This window comes from Beta vulgaris, chromosome 9 (assembly GCF_026745355.1).
Source record: "Beta vulgaris subsp. vulgaris cultivar EL10 chromosome 9, EL10.2, whole genome shotgun sequence".
NCBI lineage: Eukaryota > Viridiplantae > Streptophyta > Magnoliopsida > Caryophyllales > Amaranthaceae > Beta > Beta vulgaris.
Genome location: NC_079210.1, coordinates 320,978 through 345,830, shown reverse-complemented (window position 1 = coordinate 345,830; position 24,853 = coordinate 320,978). Strand labels below are relative to the sequence as shown.

Genomic DNA, 24,853 nt, shown 5'->3' with positions numbered 1-24,853 from the left:
AATTAGTGGTCATATGGCCAATATCTACATCATTTAATTAGAAGTTAGATAATTTGATCAATAAATTAAACGAATCGAACATTGTATATATATCACCTAGTACGGTTATAAACTAAAAACAATAAATCATAACTAAGACCCTGTTCTTTTAATCTTTGAAAAAACTAAACTGAATTGAAAGAAAGCTGAATATGACAAAGTGTCTGAACTGAAATAAAAGTAACTCCAAAAGAGCAAGACCTAACTAATCACAAATAGGAATACTACAATTTACATCAAATATTAGAATAGTACGAAAAGTCTCAAAGTTGCAACTCCTAAAACACTTTCAAAAGAATATGCTGCTTGCTCAAGAATCTTAACAAACAAGTACACCCATGATTTATGCACCAAGCATATGAAAATTTCACTTGCACCACAACTAATAACATGACAGTTTCCAGTTAACCTAAGCTTCCTATCAAGTAAAAATTATGCTCCATAAGAGAAACAAGAGCGCAAATAACCTGTAATAGTTAAAGAATAGTTGACGGATCTTTAAAATAACGAAAATCATGCAAATATACGACTAGGAACAACCAAAAAAACGTCAAATACATTATGATCTGAGTAATCACAAAGCAAGACTGAACAAGAGGGCTTTTTTCTGGCGTAGCAAAAGCAGATATGACATAAATGAGCCAGCAGGTAATTACCAAGAATTCATTCCCCCTCACCTAAAAATTTAAAATATGATAAATCACGTCAATTAATAATTATACAAGTCTTTTCAACTTCTGAGAGACAATGTCTATAAGAAATATGGAACCCCTGTTCTTGGCCCCCTCATTTGATTGTTTTCTTCAGTCTCTGTGAAGAACTTCACTTCCCTCTCCTGTTACACATGACAAAATACCACTTTTTAAACCGTGATAGCGTGAGAAGAGAAAGACGTTACATAAACTTTAGTTAAGCCTTTCTTGTATCACCACAATTGGGCATACAGAAAAGAGTGAATATTTAGCTAGATCTTAGTAGTTAGCTTTTCCTGAAAAAAAGCTTAGTAGTTAGCTAAATTTTGTCTCATGAGTCTAGTGGAGGTTTGTAATTCACTTTTTGCAGGGCCCATAACCCTCTATTTGATTATAAGCTAACTAAAATTAGCCAAATAGAGTGTTTCTACAAAAAAAAGCTCAAATATCACCCTCAGCTTGCAATCAGAAAACTAAATCACCTAGGTTTTCCAAGAATCAAGCTACTAGCATGACTTTTTGCACCTTTTTGGATCCTGGTTGCTAAATTGCCCTGTATGAAACAGGCAAGTGCATGTGTGTTTTGAAGATCCAGAGTCCCATTTCATCAAAACTTTATAAAAGGCCCAGGGAATCATTTGCAGATTATTTGGCATGGCTTACAGAATTGAAATTTAGCTTTGTTTGTTGGGAGGTAAAGTCTGCAAGATGAGTTCCAATTTGTAGTGCAACGCGAAAAACTCTTTCTTTTAAGTCATGATCCACAGAGGAAGCATCAGGTATAGAGGCCCATGGCAGAAGCACCATAAGTATGAGATACAAAGAGACGAGGTTTAATCCTTTATGGTAGGCAATGGAGTAAACATGAAACTATACATATAGAGAGGAAATCTTGAACTAAATCATAATGCATGGACATGATTGCGGCTGTAGTGACTGTATACAGGTTTCCATGACAACGCATATCCAAGTGCAGTCACCAAAGTAAAAAACACTAATATTTAAGGATATGTGGTTTTAATGGCTTCATTTACAATCAGAGGTTGGTTAAGAAGCTGGAACAATTGAAAAATCTGCAAGCAGCCAGATGTTCTGTATTTCCTTTGTATCTGAATGGAAGGTTCATCCTTGAATTTGGCCCAACTTCCATAGTATGACTATTAGGTTGTTTAAAATCAAATCAAGTATAAAGTTTGGCCCAACATAAGAGATGAGGGTTAGCCAAGGCAAACACAATGCTACAAGTCAATACAATCAAGCAGTCAAGTTATTTTGCCACTCAAGATAGTGAAACAAGGTAAAGTATAGAAAGGGAACTGCAGTGAATAACCACATCGAGTCAGTTAATTCACATATATGAGTACTAACTTACCATATTGTCATTGAAACTCAAAATAGAAGCGACATTCCCACAACGGTAACAGTAATTTGGTGCCGACCACACCTATAAAGCCAGGACAAATTAATTATGAATTTATGATAAAATATCAAAAGAAATAGGCAATCCAAACAGCAATTTTACCGTCACAAGGCCTTTATCTTGAAACATGTACTTGAGACCTTCTTGTACAAGCTGATGAGCCCGACAAACTAAATCAAGATTGTTTATGTGGTTGAACTGCATACACAAATTCACAGGGGCTTAGTCCAAATATCAAACATCCTATTCAGTTCATGTCACATCACAAACTGATACCTCAGAAGTCACTCTTGATCCAAAAAGCCACCCTGCACCACGAGGACTGACAGCCCATGTTTCAATATCTTCAGGATCACTCCACATAAGGTCACAAAATGGCCCTTCGTGAGGAATTTCACAATTTCTTTCTATAACCCTTATCTGCTAGATGAAAAGTCAAAGAACAGAAATGAAAATGGAGTTCAATAGAACAAAATTAAGGTACATGTACTCATGCATCTACACAGCAAAGAATATAACCAAAGATGGAAAAAAAAATTGTATGTGTTTCTCCACCAATTTGGTAAACTGTGAACCTAGATTCCTTAAAATATTGGTTAAAGAAATTTGATCAGGAAAAGGAAGCTGGAACTCTCACATGCTACAAAAAATAAAAAGTGCAGGCATCACATTAAGCTTTCCAGTCCTATCCAGAAAATGTTTAGCATTAAAATAATGCATATGAAACTAGGCTATCACAAATGACATTGAAACTATAAGTACAACAAACAGAACCTGATCAATTGTCCGAATATCAGGAGAAAGACCACCATGAACACATAGCACCTGCACGATTAAACAGAGATGAACAAGGTAGGCAGGGAGGAGAAACACAGATATTCAGTGTTATAATTAGTATCAAATGATAGACTATTCTGGGATCAATAATTCATTGGCAACAATAATTTCAATACAGAGGAGTAAATACAAAGAAAAACCAGTGTGATGCTCCTGTCAAAAGAGGGATATGAGCAATATTTTCATGACTTAATGCTATTTCCTTTTTTACCGAAAAAGGAAGAAAGAGTGGATATGGGCAGCATCAGATACATGCAAATTCACCCTTTTAACAGAGACCACTTTCTGCAACTTAAACCCTTCACCACCTGGCCAAAATGAACTTAACGTAACATTGCACCAAGATTGTGAAGCAGAAAAAGAAGCTTACAGTTCCATTTATGATTGCTGAGAGAGTTAGATAATCAAAAACATCTGTGCAGTATCTCCATGCATTGGCATTTCCATACTTCCTCTGGCATTCATCATAGAACCCATATACCTGAGAAAACAATGTCAGTATAGCCTAAATCAGGACCAACCTACATCCAAAAAAACATGTGATAATAAAAGGAACACTGACCCAGGCTCTAACTACCCGTTTGGTTAGTGGTCATAAATGGTGGTAATGTAATTAAGTGTAAATTTGTAAAGAAGTTCTCAGGTCAATGACCATGGTAAGGAAACTTCATCACAAAATATGAGTTTTCCTATATAAATTCCCATTACCACCCAATACCACCTTCCCAATTGGTAATGGATAGTAATGAGATTTTAGGAAGAAAATGGATGTTCTCGGATCAAGTAGCATTACCATAGGTGGTAATGATGTGGGATTTCCTTTACAAATTTATACTATAATGCATTACCATTACCATCATTTATGACATCTAACCAAACGGACTGTTATAAGTGATAGCTTGCATCAAATCCACATCAAAAGTACAGTATTAGAAGACAAGTTATAAGCAACCCAAACAGTTAAAAGGCAAACAGGCTAAAAACTTAACTCAAAAATATTCTTAGAATACAATCTCATTCTATGAGAATAAAGTTCCAGCACATAAACCACCATGATAAACTTAGGGTCTGGGGATTTTCAAATTAGATAAAATTCAACTCCACAACCTTAAAAGTCCTATACATTGAAAGAGCAAAGAATGTATTGCATATAGACTTTCAGCCAAAAGAACACAATAAATTTCTCCAGACCATGTAGAGCAACTTATTCAAAAAACTCTGGTTCCCCCACCTAAAACAGCATATGTCCTTCAGCTTCCTCGGATTTCAAAGCTTTTAGTTTTAATTTTCAAGTTTTATATTTGAAAGAAAATAAGTTTCTTAATATTTTGAATCTCAGATTGTATTTGATTTAAGTCGAATGATAGATGACCGAGTAAAAGCAAATTTCGAAATACTGAAGCTGTACTGTTGTTCTTTGGTATTAGTTTGGTCCTTTCATGCGCAGCTTAGGTGGAAGGCGAAAAGGCCCCCTTCCCCGATCGGATGGGGGTAAATCCTACGAAAAGATAACTTAGATTAATGAAGGCTTATTTGGATTTAACCAAGTACCCGATCGGCCAGAAGTTCGATTCTGTCTGTTTCTTGTACAGTACACAGCCCAATTTACAGTTGCACAAAAAGATTATTCATCTCATACAGGTCTACTAAAAATGCTAAAATAATCCGTCAATAGAAGCCTAAGCAGATGAATAGGGAGAGAGATGTAGATAGCAAGTCTGATTAGATGGAATGGAATGATACGGGGATCCGTATAGAAACATAGTTTGGCGAGTTGCATAATAGCATTTATATAAGACTCATGAAATCTGAAGGAAGAAGCCCAATAATAAAAAAGGAAGGCACCTAATAAACAGAACCCCAATTATTTCTATCATCACCTTAAAATGAAAAATAATAAAAATTAGATGAGAAAGGTAACATGTGATATATCATAAAGCTACAAAGAGACAGATGGAGAATGCGCCTTATCTAGTCAGTTTCCAAAAGTATGGCTACATCACTAACAGTGTGTTTGGTCGGGAGGAACTAAATAGAAAAGAAGAAAGGATATAAATTAAACGACTTTCTTGTATTTGGTTTTAAAATTATAAGGGATTCGACAGGAATGGAAGTGATGGGAAGAGAATTTTAGGACTTCTCCAATTCCCATTCCTTCCATTAGCCAAACATTAGAAATTTTGGTTCCTCTAAAAACAAGATGTAAATATTACAACTGATGAATATCCTTCTTCAGGTCACAATATATTTTACCAAAGAAATCAGAAAACTAAATATAGAACATACAAAATCATGGCAAAAGCACTTGCCAACCTAGCTCCATGGCCATACACCCATATTCTACATGACATGGAGGTAGGGGAAGATGCTAAAATATGAAAGTGTCTTTAACAACATCCATCTCTTCAAATAAAGTACTCGTCGACATACTAAACATTTAGAACTATGGCTTCTCAATCACAAGCACAACTTACTCCAACGGTATCATTGAACCAAAGTAATTGATGCGCTAAACTTTGTTTGACTCAATATCTTGCATTAATATCATCTGATATAGAGGTCTCAAAAAGTCCAATACAAACCAGTGACCAAATTGGAGGGTCATTCAAAAGGATATCTTAGGAAAAATCATCGAACACTGAGAAATTTAGCACATACTTCAAGCAACCATATCCTCAGTCCTCACAAACTCAAGAGGGAAGAAAGCAAGATCACATGAGGCCATTAAAGAGATAAACACAGACAAAAGCTGCATTTAGTCATCTGTATATACACAGATGATGAAGACCAACATATATGCTACCCAATTTCATCCTCATATAAGTCAGACCGTACTTCCTGTGAAACAACAGAAATCAGCAGCGTTCTAAATGTTCTGTCTCTTTCCTCAAGAGATGAGAGTCTATGTCGCCAACTAACCTTCTCTCAAGCACAACAACTCCCTCACTTAAAAGAAACATGAACAATTGCTTCATAAAACAAAAATCTATATTGTCACCTGAAAATCCTTAAACTAATGCGATCTAAACTTTTTCAAATTTGAAAATAATCTAAACTAATTATTTTAGTTGTAAAATTGAACTAATTAGCCCCTTTCTAAATTTATTAGGCACTTAACTAAGCCTATAAGGCCTAAAATATTTATTTTAAAGTGAAAGGAAAGGGGCCTGAATTCATATCAACTATCACACTAAGATAGACACATGGTAACACGCTGTACAGTGGGATATAGACCAATCAAGGCAAGAGTTGCATTAAGCCTTTTACAGCGTACATAATTCTTTCATAAATAAGTGCTCCAAAAGCAACACTGTCACAAGTTCTCATGTTACTTTCTAAACTACAAGAAGGCCATAACTTCAACAACTTTTGCCTCCTCAAGACATCGCAAGAGAGAACAAGAAAAGCCGAAGGTTGAAATAAGAAAGAAGAAGAAATAGACCGTTGGGCAAATGAGAGACATAAACAAAGAAGACATATAAGCAAGAAGAACTGATAATTGAAAGGAGAACAAGACATTTAAACAAAAATATGAGAAACCTACCTGAGTAAGCTGCCTGCTTTCATGATTCCCACGCAAAAGAGTGATGTGGGCAGGATACCTGACCAAAGAGAAAAGTAAATAGTTGCTGAAAAATGATTAAATCAATAAAGATGCCTTTACAAATAGTTCACCAAAAATAACCACAAAACATTACAATATCCTGCTGAAATTAGTCACTCAAGAAAAAGGGAGTTAGTATAAATATCAAAAAAGATTTTTTCCAAGGTTGTAAATTCATAGCCATTGATTGGAGAAGTAAATAAATTCTAGGGAGAGCAATGCATCAAGGGCATAAAGATTAAAGATAGCAAAGTTGCTCATTCACTCCCAGGCAGAATCTTAATTGCATTGCAATATCAGGATGAAATGATACAAGGTGCAAACTTTATCTCTATGCCAAAAACAGAGATGTTTAGAAAATTTGATCACTTTCTTCCACAATTGCAAAACTTTCCTTACAAGTACTAGTTCTGATATAAAAGTATTTGTTCGAACTCTTTCTTAGTGCCAAAAATAATGATTGGATACATTAATAACTACAAAAATATTTTCATACTCTCTCTTTAAGCAAGTTCACAAGACAATGGATATACAAAAACATCATGAATATGATACCAACGGCCCAATGCATCATAATATCTTCTCCATAGTTCTGTTAGCCACATTTTATTCCTGATAAAAGTGATTCATCCTGAATTATGAACGTGTCATACTGGTTCATACACAAAGCACTTGAACTGTTTTATGAGTTATAGAACTAAGTCTTAATTGTGCGAGGAAGGTATATCAGAAGTTCAGAACCTCAATAAGAATGCACAGAGCCACAGACCAATCACATGATTATAAAACTCAATTCGTAATTAATTACTGAACAATGGAAGTTAGGATCGGATATTTGTCCAAGAAATCGGCACCTCAAGCTACATTATAAATTCAGGCACCTCTTCAAAACACACTATAAATTTCTGTCAGCAGCAAACAGACTTGCGACCATCCAATTTAATATGTTGGCCCAAGGGTTCTCTGCATTCATAAGATATTATATGGTTTTGAAACCACAGGGTGGTCTAAGTTGACATGTCAACTGTCATAACAGTTATCTTATCCTCAGACAACAAATAGTGTCATTCACAAAGTCTTCATATTTGCCTTTCCAGCGACAATTGAAGTACAACCAGTCCATCTCCATCAAACACCAACTTCTCATTCTATGATAAAGCACCATATATATTAAAAGTTCCTCAAAAGAAAAAAAAAAACTTGAAGCAATCACTGTCAGTATATTTATCATCAGTTACCTAGAAATCCAATAATAAAGGGCATCCATATTATTCGCCTACTCTTCCATATATTCCAGGATAATTTCCTCCAAAGGCGTGAACAACCAAAAGCTATTGTGACAAAAGGATCGCATATTTATGCATATGATCACCACGACTTCAGTCCATTCAAGTTCTACACTTCTACCATTAAGTTGCTTCTATATACTTCCTCAACACGTTTTCCTTCACCACAAATGCTAAAAAGCTCAAGTACATACTTGTTACTGACAATTGGCAAGACCTTTATCCATTTCAAAACCGACAAATCATACATAATATATACCACAGTTCAACACTCTTGGGACCCTTACAGTCTCTTCAAACTACAAATATTCAGGAGCCTAAAAGAATTGGTCATTTAAAGTACAAGGATTGAAAGAGCCTTTAACTTTTCTGGATACTGCAGATGACGCCACTACTACTCCTAAATTGATGATTCTGCTCCATAATACCACAATGACTCATATTATCTGATAAATCTGATCTCTGTCTTAATATATGTCAATCTTCAGCACTAATGTCTGTTGGAGTGCTTTTCAGCCTGACAGGTTATCTTCGATCGCTCACACGAAAATGACAGAAAGCTGAAGTGAACAGCAAAGGCAACAAAATGCATAAAGCCTCCAACACAGAATAATAATAATAACTTGCTCTCAATACCCTTAAACACATAATCGAGCATAAATGGGAGTTGACAAAAGAATGATGAAGGTGAATTCTTTAATAATATGGAGATGGAAGTAGCTATAAACAGCAAAGAGGAGTGCCAAAACTGGAGTGTAAAAGTCTGAAACCTATTACTTAGACAGAGACAAAGCCATCAAAAAGAGTGTCATAACAAAGAGGATAGCAACATGGAAAATTGTGGTCTAGAGCATCAATCTTACAATTAGTCAATTATGATTGTCTTTCTCAGGAATAGGACTGCATCCGAAACCTGCTGGTTTTACCACAATTTTTGAATCAGCACAATGCTGCACGCACATCATTTATCCAAACCACTATGACTGTCTTACTCACATAGATTAGAAAACAGAAATCGCTAATAAACAACTGAAACAATAGTTCAGTGGCAGGAATGACATGCATTCATTTGTTTTCAATTAAAGATGGAAAAATGCAATAACACACAAGCAAAATTACAAGGATCTAAGCCAAAGTTAATAGGCAAATCTGTCTACATTATAGATGAAAGGCATACCTAGCTTTAAGAAGCAAAAGGATTGTGAAGACTTCAAGACTATTGTAGCCTCGGTCAACAAAATCTCCCTGACAAAAGATTTCAAAAATTATAGGTCAATGGAGCTAAACATAAGAGAATGAACGTAAAATCCATTGAGCCATATCAGCAGTTGTAGAGTATTATTACCATGAATATGTAATTGGTCTCTGGCACGTGACCTCCTGTTTGAAAGAGCTTCATTAAATCATGAAATTGACCATGGATGTCACCACAGACAGTGACTGGACTATTGACAGGCTGCACATTTGACTCCTCAATAAGTATCTCTTTCACCTGAAAGATTCCAATTATGCATTTACGAAGATATATGATCAGTATGAACATAGAATTGACAATATAATGAGCAGTTACAGAAGGGAACAACTTAAAAGAGACAAATAAGAATAGAAAACATGTAGGGTTAAATCCAGCTAAAACAAAGTGAGAAAGTAGATGTTCTAATGGAAACACCCCCAAAAAAGAAAACTAGAACAGCAATATTAGATGGAAAATCATCAAAATAACACCAGCTTTGAACAAAAGAAACTTGTACACACTCTCAATTGGGATTTGCAAGCTAGTAGATTCATTCTTGATCTAAGAAACAATGACTACAAATTTCATACTCCACATAATTACAAAATCCAACAAAGCCTAGATAAAGCACAAAAACTGCATTAGACCTTTCTCAAGCAAAATAACCATTACAAACATGTCCGAAATACAAACACTTGAAATTCGAACCAAAACTTCTCAGCAGACTTCACCTGATATCAAATCAACCCTCCTGGCTGGTAGACTGACCATCATTACCCAAAGTGCTAATTCTTTTTAACAAATTTGCGGATTTAGCGCTAGACGAGCTGCTCCCAAAAGTGAAAATGGAAATATCAAATGATGAGCTAGGTTTTTTCTTAGGAATTCTAGAAATTGCCAAAAAGATTGTACCAACCACTTTGTAGACGTCAACTCATTAAACAGATAACAATTACTTGAATACAATGGGAAAATAATCTTTAGCATACAAACAGCATTTGTCATCAATTCCCTTTCCCTTTTCTCTTCCACCTAAGAATTTTACTAACTATCCGATCGAGAAATCCAAAGTGACAAACAATAACCCTGTCACTGCCAAACCCTTAAAATTACTCAATCACCAATAGCTATAACTACAAACAGGTCTGCTTGCAATTTCGGAAAACCAGTTATGTGGAGCGATATTGTCATTTTCTTAAAATGAGTCTTGACCTGATTTCAGTAACATTAACCTCAAAGTGCTAATCCTTTCAAGCAAAACCTCGAATATTGGAGCTCGACAGTGTATTTGCAAAAGTAAAAGATGGAAGTACTAAATTCAGGAAAACTTTCTACTAGAACATGTATTATTATCATAAACACAAATGCCATTATTAGTTCTCATGATTACCTCAAAATGTTACTCGATAAATATCCCTATTGCATAAAAGCAGACTCTTGAGATTCCAAATAACTACACTAATATCATATCCAGGTCTTCTTGCTCCACTAATTTGAAATAAATAACACATGTTGGCAATTGAAGCAAATCTAGAATAGAGGTAAACCTTAAATGAAAATTGACAAAAAGGATGTTTACGACAGAACAATTAACGATTGGCAAATAAATACATATTCACAAAAGAGATACAAAAAAATGGAAGTAGAAAGAGTGAGAGAAGGAAGATAATTACATATTCGCAAAGAAGTTGAAGCTCATCTTCGGCTAAATGCTGGCCTTCTTTAACCTTAGCGATCCATTTGTCCAAATCCATTTGTGATTTGATGTATTGTTGCCTAATTTTATCCCTATAAATCTTGCTCAAACACACTCTCTCTCAATCAAATCTTGTTTTTAGGGTTTTCGTGTTGGTTCACCCAAATCACCAAATTGAAAGAGAGAGAGAGAGAAAGAAAAACAGAAGAGTAGCCCTTCGGAGATAATCAGGAGATCTTGTAGATTGTAAATTGTATTTTGTAAATTGTGTGTGAGAATAGAATGTGAGATGGTTTGGGTGAAAATTAAAACTTCAAATTGGGTTTTTGCCGGCACTCGTCTCTCACGCCGTAAATGGGCTGACAAACCACCACGCACTTGGCAAACCCCCCTGCACCCTACATTATGTCATCTTATTCTTATGTTATTATTGTCACAAACTTACCAATTGGTAGATAATTGTAGACACGGACCAAAACACAACCCAAAAAACATAAAACGCGTAAAATTAATGTAGATCAATTTTTCTCCAATGAACTAGAGCTGATCATTTTGGCTCGGCCCAGCCTGGCCCGATTTAGGGTAGATTTTTTCGGACCGACCCGAATTTTTTTTTTGGCTTTGGACAAGCCAAAACGACTTCTTAGTCTATTTTTTTGACCCCGTCCGATTTTGACCCGAAATAGCGGGCTTTGGGCACAAAAATTCGATCCGGCCAATGAGCAATGTATTTGTCGCGACCCGGCCCGACCCCGGCCCATGATCACCTCTACAATGAACAGGTGAAACTAATGTACATCAACTATTCTCCAATGAACATCAATCTCGATGATTCTTCTTTGTTGACCTTTATCTTTATGTTTCTTAGTTTGTTTATTGCAAATATTTATTAGTTCATTAGGTTGAGTGGTTGTTCATTAGATATTTCCTCTTATGTTCATCTTTTTGTTTCATAGTTTGTTTATTGCAAATATTTATTTGTTCATTGTGTTTTCTTTGTTTGTTCATTAGATTGAGTGGTTGTTCATTAGATATTCCCTCTTATGTTCATCTTTTTGTTTTCATTGCTGATTCAGATGTTCATTGAGTCTCGTGCATTGTTCTTTTGTTCCACTTTCATCTTCATGTTGCTTAGTTTGTTCATTGAGAATGTTATTTTGTTCATTGTATTATAATACAAAACTGTATAAAATGGTGCACACCATTTAAATGGTAGACTCGTATCTACCATCTAATTTGCGCAAACTTACTCCTCCAACTCCCAATTTTTATGTATTGAGTGATGAGATATTGATGCCAATATTTGGACAATAATTCACCTCATCCATCTTTGTGGGTAAAGGTTCCTAATTTATGTATTCATCTTACCTATTATGCATATATTTTATGTCATATCATGATATTATTGCTTCTATTAGATTGGGTTTACATGAGTTTAAATTAAATCTGCAAAAATAAGTTCACAAAAGGCCGAAAGAAAAAGGGAAAGAGTCCAAGGCTGTAATACTCCGTATTTTTAATACTAATTTCGTACTAATTAAGAAAATATAAAAGAATTAATAAAAAGGTATTTTAATTTATTTACAAATTGATAGGAATAAATTATTGTTAGTATGAATTTGTTAGGAATTTTCGGAGTTTTAAAAGAATAACCTAATCTTCACTTGACCTAGGGTGACTATCTTTTGAAGGGAGTATAAAAAGAAAAGGAAGGGAATTTCAGAAAACCCTAAACCCTCTTCTTCTCCCTCTCCTCAGCCGACTTTCTTCCTCTCTCTCTCTCCTTGGCCGACTTTCCTTCCCTTCTCTCTCTCAGATTTTCTTTCTCTCTCTCTCGGATCATCTCTCAATCGATCGCTGCTCTTCCTCTCGTCTCTTCCCTCTCGTCGTCGGTATTGTGCGTGGTGTCGCGCGCGAGGGTTGGTGCTGCAAGTGGTGTCGCGCGCGAGGGTTGGTGCTGCGAGTGATTCTGCTCGAGGTTCGTGCGCCAGGCTACGGTGAGGGTGCGCGAGGGATCGAGGTCGTGCGAGTGTGGCTGCACGACGTTGCGGGAAGGCTTCGCGGGTTTCGTGCGAGTGTGGTTGCGCGACAGATCTGGTCGCATAAAAGGGTTTGGGCGACGAAACGAAGAGGGGTGCGAAGGGGTTCGTCGTGTGTGCGCGAAGGTGTACGAGCGTCGGTCGAGTGTCGTGGCCGCGCGTAGGAGACGGGAAGTGTGCGCCGTCGCCGGAATTCTTGTGCCGGCGAAAGTCAGTGGTATAATCTTTGTACTTTAACTTAGTATGACAGTTTATTTGTTAGGTTTATATTTACAGTTTTCATAATTTCGTAAGGTTTGTATTTAATAATTGATAATTAGAGTGGTTAGTAAATTAGCAGATTGTTTAACTAGTTAAAGTTATTATTCTGTGGTTAAGTTAAAACTATGGTTAGGTTTGTAATTGGAATAAGATAAAAGCAGGAGATGTGTGTATTATTATTAGTTACAATTATTATCGTTTCATGGGTGACTTGTTTCACGGAACCTAACTTTGGGACTTATGATTACCTTTTGGACATGGAACTTACCTTTTTGGACATGGAACTTACTTTTGGACATGGAACTTACCTTTTGGACATATGACTTACTCTTGGACATATGACTTACTTTGGACATATGACTTGACTTTTGGACATAAGACAGGCTGGACTTATGACATTTTGGATGGTAAAACAGTGGACTAATGTTACTAATAACTTAGTTACTCACTAACTCTGACTTCTAAAAGACGTTAAATTCACTAGATTAGAATTATAACGAAAGTTCTGGAATAAGGTTTTAACTATTGCGTAATTCGAATCTTAGATCGTTATGGTCTTAGTACGTAGTAGTTGTTAGTGTTATCAAGGACGTAACACTAAAGCTTTGTTTTAACGATTTAGGTCCCAATTTCATAAGCGGCTCGTTCTATTAAGTCAGCGAAAATTCTCCGCTACAAGGTACGTACGCGTACCAGTTTACTTTCAAAGCTTAGTATCATGTTTAGGTTGCAGTTCATGTTATTGGAACCTAGTACCATGATAGGGAACATTTGATTGTGATTGTTTGGTTAGACGTTTATAACGTGAAATCAATATGATGCATTGAAATATGTTGCATTGAAATGCGAAGTTCTATCGTAGTGTAACATCAGCATTATTAATCTGATCTATAGAGTAACAAGAGTGTTACTAGGGATAAGATTGAGTTTGGTAATTAAGAGAGTATGTAAATGACTCCTTAAAGTTATAAAAGAATGATTGGTAATAAAAGAAGATTATGGCGATACTTGTAGTTGGACTCCCTACAAGTATAGAACAATGGGGGGAGTGTGGACTTGTTCTACACTCCTACGCAGGCCTACTGTGACGACAGTAGTGTCCTTATATTTTGATAACTCAAGTAGGCGGAAGGTTCCGTTCGATCTTGGGGTATGCATACTAAGGTGATGGGTGTGAGACGGAACAAAACCGTATTTGCATTTCATCTAATAGACCAAGTTGTCTATTAAGGATTCAGTAGCCCGTATGATTCTAGTAAGATGACGGTGCCCGTTCGATGCCAAATAATGAAAGATTAAAGGATGTGAGATAACGTAGGTTACATATAGCAGTTGTAATGTATGCATCATTTATGTTCATATAGTTTCAATGGTTCATTACGTACTCAGCATAGCTGACTCTGTGTGTTATTATGTGTTTGTTGTCCTGTGATGAACTATTGATACTTCAATGGGGAGCAGACTAGGTGAGCTGGTGCTGCTGCATGAATCAAGCATAAGGGGGCTAGACTGTAGTTTGAAGTTAACTTTGGTTTGATTATTACTGAATTTTATAGAACATTGTTACATGGTTTGAGTTTGAATAAAGAGGGGTCAACTATGATTCCCGAGTTGTATTTACATTTTCTATTCCGCTGCAATTTGGTTTTGAGACAATGAATTTGAGTTACCGTATTTCTAATTATGCCGTGCGTTCCATCGCGGCGGTAACACTCCCAAAGTCGATGCGACGTAGCATTAGACGTGTATGGATTTTGGGGGTGTTACAAAGGCCACTAATAAGGCTGGAATGATAATCATTCACACAACATTACCTATAATTAGTTCATTCATGCTTATTAGATAATCTTTGAAGATAGTTGAGACGACGATAAACTACCAAAAACATACACTTAGCATAATCTCCTAAGACCAAGTATTACAGTACACTTAGATATTGTTTGGTTGACAAAAATATCGTGGAAAATAGAAAATCCTAATGCAAGTTGTTTGGCTAACATAGAATTCGCCACTTCTTAGGGACTTCTACTTTCCACAAAATTGACAAAATTATTACTCCCTAGATTCTGCTAGGTAAATGGAACTTCACTTGAAAGTGTTAGTTCATATGATCAATTAGACACAATTTTGCACTTTCTAGGAAATGTTATTACATGTAAGCCGCCTACAGTGCACTCCCCTTCTCCGTGTGCAGCCTATAGCGCAATCTCCTCCTCATTATTCCTTGACATTCAGCGACACTCGATGGGGGAGTTTAGCAAAGGGTCGTCACGTTGACATACATATCCTGGATTTTCACTGCTTTTCTTTCACGTGATTATTGGTGGGAAATTTGGCTAGCCAGAACTGTTGTTGGAGTTTATCTAGGCATCTATTAGCAAAGCCTCTATAGTACTCCTAGAAGCACCTGAAACTAGATGTTTTCTTCCATATTTTTTGCATGTTTATGTTTGCAAATTTTACCTATTGCTAATTTGAGCAAAATACATGACAAATGTGCAAAAAAATATGCCTGATAACATAGCTGATAGTTATAACTTATAGGTGCTCTCTAGAGCACCTAAAAATTTGCAATCTATTAGTTAGATGTAGATTGGAATCAATCCCTTCAAATAGGTACCATGGAAGCTACATAATGTCTTAATACGATACCATGAAAGCTACATAATAGTTTGAAAATGGTACCATGTGGAAAAGGGTTGAATATCAATCTCAGTTTCATTGGTATCTAAAATCCTTCCAAATGGAAAATAGTACCATTTTAATGATGTTTTAGTACCATTACATTGTAGGTCTGTAGTATTGATTTCTTTACCTTATTTTTCTCGTTAATGGGTAATGGCTGATTTCGTTCCTTGCAGCGTGACTTTTGCTACTTGATTTGTTAATCATGTGATTTCCTGCCATAACATGACTGATCGCTTTATTTGCATTGGTTGCTTTAGTTATGTGATTTGCTTTATTCACATGATTTATTTGATTTCTAAATATTAAGTTTTTTTTGCCTATATTTACCATAATTCTTGACATAATTGCTACAATAATTCGGATATTTGATAAAATCATATTTTTATATGGGCAATTCATTGTTTCACTATTTATTTGAAACGTTTGAGCTAATTGTGATATTAAAGTATTATGGGTTCTTTCCATTTAACATCCATGAAATATTGATGGAGAATCAACCAAATGAGGCGCCATTAGATAAAATTGTAACAATTATTTCTTAAACATAAAAATAAGTAGTTTTTATTGTGGACACTAAAATAGAGAGACAAATATAAGTATCTACACCAAATCTTTTTGCTTTGCATGCATGCATGCAAAAAAGAGAAACAACATGAAATTTTTATGAGGAAGGATATCCTAGAAAAATCCTTAACTTTTGAACTTTGAAGGTACTAAAACACAACATGATCCTCTAGATTCATCATTTCCACAACCATAACAATAAATTAAGATAAACGTAGATCAAATATTAAGCTATGAATAAACGTAGATCAAATCCCTTTGATCATGTACAACCATTTAGTCAGAGTAGATACATAATTCGAAGAACGATTGATATATAATTTACTTCTTTCCACAACACTTCAAATTCCTTGAAACCAAAAGCTATTCCTTTTCTTTCTTCATTCTACATGTGACCGGGTATGGTATTTATATAAGTATTGTCTGATCACTTGCACAAAAAAAAAACCACGACCTTGATGAGCCAATCAAGGACATGGTTGTTTTAATCTTCTTCTTAACTAGGAATGGCCCACCGCTGTAAAAAAAACTTATTTTGCTTTATTCATAAGAGGTAAAAATCGAACTCCTAATCTCTTTCTTAAGAATGAGAATTTCAAACCATTGACGCTAACCATGGGTTTGGTGCCAATTGATGACATTAACAAAGAGCCAATTGGTGGAAAAATAACATACCCTTAGCCAAAAGGAGCTACCTAGCTAGGACCAAAATACTGAGCCTAAGCCATTGAAGCCATTCATATATGAAGTCAATGATTCAATAAATGGCTACCTTATTTGTTTTGAATAGTTGACTTCATGAGATCTACCTTCTGTTTAACTTTTCTGTAAAATTACACAACCCATTGCTTGGGAAGCCAACAAAAAGTGGCTAAAGGTGCGCATGGACCTAACGCACATACAATTGCCAATTTGCCATTTTTAATCCAGCTCATTAAGTTTTGTATTTACAGATATCAACTTCTTTTTTATATTGTTGGATCAAATTCCATTAATAAATAATACTCCCTCCGTTTTTTTTAAATGTAACATATTGACTTTTGACACTATTCATCTAAATCACTTTGACTGCGAATTGTTATTTATACGTAAAGAAAAATATAGTCATGTGGGATCTTGTTTGATTCGTCTCGGAATACACTTTTCAAATATATAATTTTTATAATTTTTGTACTTATGTATTTTAAGATATTATTGATCAAAGTTGTGCCTCGACAAGTGTGAAAAAAGAAGTGTTACATCTATTAAAAAACGAAGGGAGTAATACCTTGGTATGGATATTTCCCTTACCCTTCTCCCATATCTTAATTACATGGGGTTTGCTTTTATAGTTAGGCCAAGTTGACCTTAGAGATTTTGGCCCAAGAACTCTTCATCTTTCCAACTTTTTTTTTTGACACGTACTTGTTGTGGTTATGTGCCTACTTATGGGAGGATTAGAGTGGAGAAGCTTATATTACACAAAGTGTAGGTTGCTTAAGATCTGGTTCACACAATACGAGACTCTTTAATTTGGCCTGTTACACTATTTATTGCATTACAAGTCTATTTTTTCTGCTTTTACGGAGCAATTTAAGACTTTATCAACATGTTCATAACTCATAACCTCAAGAATAACATTCCTACTCATGCTTTTTAGTTTTTAGTTAAGAATTAAGAATTTCTCTTCAATACTTTCGCTCTTCCTTATTAGCTTCTATGGTAATCGCTTTTGTTGATTAATTTCATTCATTCATTCATTCATTCATATGGTTGTTTAATTAATTTGGGAAATAATACAATGGGATTTCAACAACAGCAACAGCACAAAACATCAGCAAGCTCTATGTCCAAATTTGTCTTCTTTTTAGTTGGTTTATCTGTAGGAATAACATCCTGTTTTTACATCCTGAGTTTTTATTACGTTACCAACCAGAATCAGTTACTAGCATGCACAACATCATCATCATCATCCTCACCTGTAAGTGTAACTCATGTGTTGGCCTCACTGTCTACACCCTCGCCGCCTTCATCACAACTTCCTTCGCCACCACCACCGCCACCACCTCCTCCTCCATCCTTGCCTCCGCCAGACGATGTGGAGTCAGGGGAGACGCTACTACATCATATAGAGGATGATACAGAGTTGTTATGGCGTGCATCATTGGTGCCTCAAATTCCGGAGTATCCATTCCAACGTGTTCCAAAGATTGCCTTCTTGTTCTTGACAAGAGGACCCCTGCCTTTAGCTCCCCTATGGGAGATGTTCTTTTTAGGACATGAAGATAAATACTCCATTTATATTCATACTCATCCTAATTACACTGACCCTATGCCCAAGGATTCCGTCTTCCATGGTAGAAGGATTCCTAGCAAGGTATGTTTCATGTTTGTTTGTCAATTAGTGATATCAATGATTAGTTATTGTTTGAAATTTCTAATGTTAACTTGTTATATATATATATATATATATATATATATATATATATATATATATATATATGGAATTCAGCAGTTGTAACTTTGTAAGTGTTGCACATATCATTTTCCTTAATCTAGTAATTCCTACAATTAAGTGCAGACTGTGGAGTGGGCAAACATATCGATGATCGATGCTGAAAGACGGTTACTAGCATCAGCACTCCTAGACTACTCAAATGAAAAATTCATCCTCCTCTCCGAAGCTTGCATCCCTTTATACAACTTCACAACAATATACGACTATCTAGTCATCAAGACCAATCTGAGCTTTGTCGGAGTCGAGCCGGATCCAAAGAAAGCGAGCCCTTACAGATGGAGGGGGAAGATGAACCCGCCCCTCCAGAAATGGCAATGGCAAAAGGGTGCTCAATGGGTGGTCATGGATCGAGTTTTATCTGTAGACATCCTGTCGGACACCAAATATTACCCGGTGTTTCGAGATCATTGTAGTTGGCCTTGTCAAAATCAAGATGAACATTATGTTCAGATATTGGTTATGCTTCATCATCCTGAACGGAACTCGAACCGTTGCTTGACTTGGACTGAATGGAAGGGGCACAGACATCCTACTATGTTCGGGCCAAGGTCCAACATATCAGTAGATTTGATTCAGAGGATGAGGTTCAGGGATAATTGTACTATTGCTGGCCAATTTACTAACATGTGTTATCTTTTTGCTCGCAAATTTGCTCCTAACAGTATTAAGCAGTTGTTGGAGATGAGTTCCACATTGTTTGGCTGAATACTGAATATAGATTAGGGTAGCTACTAGCTAGTAAGGGATTTATCTTTATTATTGTTTCTTACATTGCAAAGTTTATGTTCATTCATTTAGCTCATTTGATCATCGATGTAAGAGTATATTCATTTAAATTTATAGTAGTTTTGTTAAAAAGGGACTTTGTTTCATGAGATAGCAATGCTCAGTTCACTCAAATCCTCATATTAATGAAAAATTTCGCTCATTATTTATTTTTCATATTTTAATACGTATATATTTTTGCTCATTTAGTTGATAAAAGTAAAACTGCGCTGATTTTTGTAGGATGATATTGACATTATGACATAGAAATGGTTTAAATTATTTTTTACCAAGGTTATATTTTCAAATAAAACAGTTTATGTAAAGCAGAAAAAGTGTTGCTTCATATGAATTAAGAATATAAAGAGGAGGTCCAATTCTGAATTCTCAGCACCGCATCTTGAAAATAGAAAGAGGCGGGAAACAACAAATCCATTCTGTTACGCTCTAACTACCCTCTCTTTGTTCACTACATATATTCTCTCTTTCTTTTCCTCTGTTTCTCTTATTCATCTTCACTACATTACATATATGATATATTCTCGAAGATTGCTTGCTGTTAGTAAACTGCATTCACTTCATCCTTTTTCTATTGATCAAATTGCTGTTCTTCAACTACTTGTTTTTAATTTGGATGCAAATAAATTTACTTGATCGATCATCGTTTTTCCTTCAATTTCTCTTCATCTTAAACATGCATGCTTAGATCTTTGTTCTCAAGCTAGATAGGTCCATTTGATTTCTGTTTTCCTTCATTTTGATATATTCCTGTCAATTATCTGTTTTTTGTTTTCGTTGATTCTTGATTGTTATCAAGAATACTTCACTTCATGCTGATTGTAAACGAATCCGGAGTATAGTTTCTTGACGACAAAGAACGAATACAAAATTTTGATATGAAATTTATTGCAGAGGATTTATTTCAATAAAAGATCGAATGGAAGGTGCAAAATTGGCAATAGTGATGGTGATTCTGATGTCTACGATGATGTTGGGGATTGTTTCTGCAACAACTCACACCGTCGGGGGTTCGTCTGGCTGGGATCTCTCCTCTAATCTCACAGACTGGTCTTCTTCCACTTCTTTCTTTGTCAATGACTCCCTTGGTTAGTTTCTCTCCAATTTCTGTACTTTGAAGCTTCATCAACCAAGCTTGCTTTTCTTTTTCTTTTGTAAATTTTTATTTTCATTCATGAGATGCCATTTTTGTATATCCTAATTCAGATTATTAATTGCATGCTAATAAATTTGGTTTATTGTAATGGTGAGTTATATATCTTTTTAAATAAAATACAGATTCTTAAATTTAAACTAGTCCGAAAGTATCTTGGCACTAGGTCTCGAATCCAAGTTTATCAGAAACAAAAAATAAGTTATTGTTTGGTGGCTGAATCAAACATCTTCGCCTTTTGTAATCAAACATATTTTTGCAAGAAACCGGACAATAGAAGTTATATATTACCATAGTCCATAGAATATACAAATTATATTCTACTATGACTATCAGTGATTTGCTTTTTCTAGCTAGATGTTGCATATTACTTACAAGTTACAAGCTGCAAGCAGTGTAAAATTGGATTTGATATTGAAACTGATTATTGTAGTCGGTAGAAGTATAGCCTACAATATCCTGATATAGCTTAATAGTAGTTTGGAATATATTTGGGATCAAAGAGCTAATTTATGTGCTGTTGCATTACATTTGGCTATCCAGTGTTCCTTCACAATACACAACAAAATTTGATTGAAGTCAGCAAACCAGAATACGATTCGTGTCAGATATACAATCCTATAGCAACCTACAATAATGGAGACACAGACACAGTGATCTTTCTGAACCAACCAGGACCAAGATACTTTGTTTGCAGCAACCAGTGCACCCTGGGCTTAAAGATGCAGGTTCAAGTTCTTGACGACTCTAGCTCTCAGTCTCTGAACTCAAGCCCACTGCCCAGCAATAATTCTGACTCAAACGGTACCACGTACCACAGACCTCCCTGGCCTTCCCCCAATTCAACTCGAACTACCCGAAATCAGTGATCATTGCAACAAGCATGGTAGGAAAAGGCGTTACAGTTGTACGCAACGGGGACATCCATCCAATGGTTACAGAAATATCCCATTTGGCAATTTCATACTGTTACGGGTGCTGCAGGACGCCATGACCATTACCATCTACGTTATCATGTTTCGCACTTTGTTGGACATTGATTACCCAAAGGCCATCACCATCACCGGAATGTGGTTAATGATCAACATAATTTTCCGCACTAATGTGTTGGTTTGTCTAGCCATTGCAGTGATTACCCAAAGGCCATGACCATCACCGTATACTGTTACAAGTTTGGTAATTAGTAGTAATAGACTGATAGTAATAGCAGTAGTGAATACTGATATAAGATAAATCTGATGAATTAGTGGCAAGTGGGCAACGGCCAATTGCTTTGTACTTCTAATAAATAAGGAAATCCTACTGACTATGCTCCGCTACAACTTACAAGTGCAAATGTAAAATAGTTAATAAGTCTAGCTAAATCCTTTTGTACGCTTCTTTCTGTTATATCACTTGAAATGATTAACCAATTACTGTGCGTTCACATTTGTTCCTCACTATTGCTTTCTTTTTGTCAAAAAACTAGGCCAACATGGACCGAGCTCATTTTTAGGAGAAAAAATATTACTCAAGTTAAGTACGTACTTTCCTTATATGGTTGCCTACTAATTTTGAAATTACATGGGCTAATTAACGCGATACATTAGGACTTGTGCAAATTACATGAGGATTATAAGATAATAAGACTTCCATTTTATGACTTTTTTTTTTTTTTTTATTGTGGTATAGGAACATACAAATAATTATGATCAATATTTACATAGTAGTGACACACTTACACAATACCAAGTTTGTAATTTTAAGGTATAAGGTCGAATTCTCTCAACTGTGATGCTTGGAGATAGGGATTTCCCTTACTTTTCCCTTTACTCTCAAGGCCCACAAATACTATACCAAGAGGCAAGAACAACATGCAAATTGAGGTCTGAATAGAGTTATTTTCTTTACTATCTAAATAAAAGTTACACAATAACTTAGTAGTGTATTACTATTTACTTATGTATAAAAGAGAAGATGGACTACATTATCTATTTAGGTAAAAGATAAAAAAGTGTGTAATTTCTCTACCAGGGGCTAATAGCCTAATCTATCAAAAAGATTTAAGAATGCCCGATCTGAATCCGACATGATTTTTGTTTGTCGGGAAATACTATCAAATTAAAGCTTGCTGAGCAAAATGGAAATTGATCACTCCTAATTACTATTGGTTTTTTTACCGAAATGAAACAAAGAATAGAGATATTCCTAGCAACTAGCATAAAAGGTCAACCGTGAATCTTGGATTTGTTTCTGCATCATATAAAGCCTTGCGAGTATCTGCTTGTATATACTAGCAATTAGGCAATTAACTGAGCACACAAACACAATCGAGCAGATAGATCAGCAAATAGGAAAAGAATGGAGTCTGAGATTAAGAATTTCATGAAGATCTGGTTATTCGCAATTTGTTCAGCTTGTTACTCCCTGAGTTTATCCAGAATATTCCACATCCGAAGCGGCATTCCAAGGTTACTCTTCATCCTCCCCATCATCTATCTCTTTACTGTTCTCCCTTTATCTCTCTCTTCTTTTCATCTTGGTGGTCCCACTATCTTCTTCCTTGTTTGGCTTGCTAATTTTAAACTTCTTCTTTACGCCTTTGATCTTGGTCCTCTTTCTACTAATCCAATTACAAACAACAACAACAACAACAACAACAACGTTAATTCCCTATCTCTCTCTCATTTCATTTCCATTGCTCTTCTTCCCATTAAAGTCAATCAACAACAACCATCAAAACCCACAAATAATAAGTGGAAGTCTGTTCTCATCATTGCCTTCAAATTACTGGCATTTGCTCTTGTCATCAAAATCTATGACTTTACCCAACATTTACCCAAATTTCTTCTATTGATTAATTACTGCTGTCATCTTTACCTTGGTGTTGAGGTAACTTTAGCTGTTGTTGCAGCCATAGTTCGGGCCACTTTGGGCTTGGGCCTTGACCCACAGTTTAATGAGCCTTATTTGGCCACATCACTTCAGGATTTTTGGGGCCGTAGATGGAATCTGATGGTGTCAGACATCCTACGCCTCTCCGTTTTTAACCCCATCCGACGTGTCTTCTCTCCATTGGTTGGCAAGAGGTGGGCCCTGGTAGTTGGAATGATTGCGGCATTTACTGTGTCTGGCCTCATGCACGAGCTCATCTTCTATTATTTCACACGTGTGAACCCCACGTGGGAAGTCACGTGGTTTTTTGTATTACATGGGATGTGTACGGCGGTTGAAGTGGTGGTTAAGGAGGCAGTTGGTGGTCGGTTGCAGTTGCATCGGTTGATTTCGGGGACGTTGACGATTGGGTTTGTTGCAGTTACGGCGTGGTGGCTTTTTTTACCTCAAATCATAAGAAATGGTGTGGATGTCAAAGTCATTAATGAGTATCCTGTAATGTTTAGCTTTGTCAAACAACACATTTTTTTTTGTTTCAAAAACTGATTCAATTTTCGATTGTTTCTCACTACAATAGCATGCTCAGTCTTGGAATGCTTTCAGTACAATAGTTCAGTTTTTTTATTATCTAAGTAGTTTCTTTTATGATGTAATTTTTCATCTTAATCATAATTCAACTTGGTTGCTTCATTTCAATTTTTAACTTAATACATTTTCTGTCTTTATATTGATTTGTGATATTATACCCTTTCTTTCTTGCAAATATTTACAAGCTTCGCGACCTTTGTCTTTCTCAAAATTGGCTAAGGGATAAATCTAACACGGAAAAGGATATCAAGGTTGGGTCTCGTGCCAAGGCTACAGAATGTAACTCCTAGCTCAAACGAACTAATTGAGTTATTTCATTTATTATGATGCGCATTTTAGTTTTGACTTTTTAACTACTTTGAGTCCTGTCATATATTTATTGGTATCATGATTGAATCATGTGTTTCCTTCTATTACTCCCTCCGTCCCATAATATAGTGCTTGATTCTATTTTTTCACGGGAATTAAGATAAATAGAATCTAAGAGGAAAGTAAAAACTTTTTATTATTAAAATAAATATTGTGTGGAAAAAGGTGATCTTAGGAGAGAGAATGAAGAATAATTGGTGAAAGAGCATTAAATGCAACCCTTGGGTTG

At 35.7% G+C, this 24,853-nt stretch overlaps 3 protein-coding genes across 3 annotated transcripts; 2 read left to right on the top strand and 1 right to left on the bottom strand.

The window, feature by feature from the left end:
- Positions 1-569: 569 nt before the first annotated feature.
- LOC104902517 (phytochrome-associated serine/threonine-protein phosphatase) lies at positions 570-11,218 on the bottom strand. The gene is made up of 10 exons (XM_010690312.3): positions 10,786-11,218; positions 9,224-9,370; positions 9,056-9,123; positions 6,533-6,590; positions 3,359-3,469; positions 2,926-2,976; positions 2,428-2,571; positions 2,254-2,349; positions 2,104-2,175; positions 570-874 (listed from the first exon to the last, which is right to left on the bottom strand). Exons 1-10 carry the CDS (start codon positions 10,864-10,866, stop codon positions 791-793), a joined length of 912 nt encoding a protein of 303 aa, XP_010688614.1. The 5' UTR covers positions 10,867-11,218; the 3' UTR covers positions 570-790.
- Positions 11,219-17,867: 6,649 nt separating this feature from the next.
- LOC104902516 (hypothetical protein) lies at positions 17,868-19,799 on the top strand. Its single transcript, XM_010690311.4, has 2 exons — positions 17,868-18,716; positions 18,921-19,799. Exons 1-2 carry the CDS (start codon positions 18,141-18,143, stop codon positions 19,560-19,562), a joined length of 1,218 nt encoding a protein of 405 aa, XP_010688613.2. The 5' UTR covers positions 17,868-18,140; the 3' UTR covers positions 19,563-19,799.
- Positions 19,800-22,413: 2,614 nt separating this feature from the next.
- Positions 22,414-24,392, top strand: LOC104902515 (long-chain-alcohol O-fatty-acyltransferase). The gene has a single exon (XM_010690310.4). It carries the CDS (start codon positions 23,134-23,136, stop codon positions 24,211-24,213), a length of 1,080 nt encoding a protein of 359 aa, XP_010688612.1. The 5' UTR covers positions 22,414-23,133; the 3' UTR covers positions 24,214-24,392.
- The last annotated feature ends 461 nt before the right edge of the window (positions 24,393-24,853 follow it).

Excerpts from the sequence above, each read along its gene's own strand:
- LOC104902517 (XM_010690312.3), bottom strand. The coding sequence starts at position 10,866 with ATGGATTTGGACAAATGGATCGCTAAGGTTAAAGAAGGCCAGCATTTA. Across the intron at positions 2,350-2,427 it reads GATCAAGAGTGACTTCTGAG|TTCAACCACATAAACAATCT; the intron begins GTATCAGTTTGT and ends TTGTGTATGCAG. Across the intron at positions 875-2,103 it reads TGAGTTTCAATGACAATATG|GAGAGGGAAGTGAAGTTCTT; the intron begins GTAAGTTAGTAC and ends CATGTGTAACAG.
- LOC104902515 (XM_010690310.4), top strand. The coding sequence starts at position 23,134 with ATGGAGTCTGAGATTAAGAATTTCATGAAGATCTGGTTATTCGCAATT.
- LOC104902516 (XM_010690311.4), top strand. The coding sequence starts at position 18,141 with ATGGGATTTCAACAACAGCAACAGCACAAAACATCAGCAAGCTCTATG. Across the intron at positions 18,717-18,920 it reads GTAGAAGGATTCCTAGCAAG|ACTGTGGAGTGGGCAAACAT; the intron begins GTATGTTTCATG and ends AATTAAGTGCAG.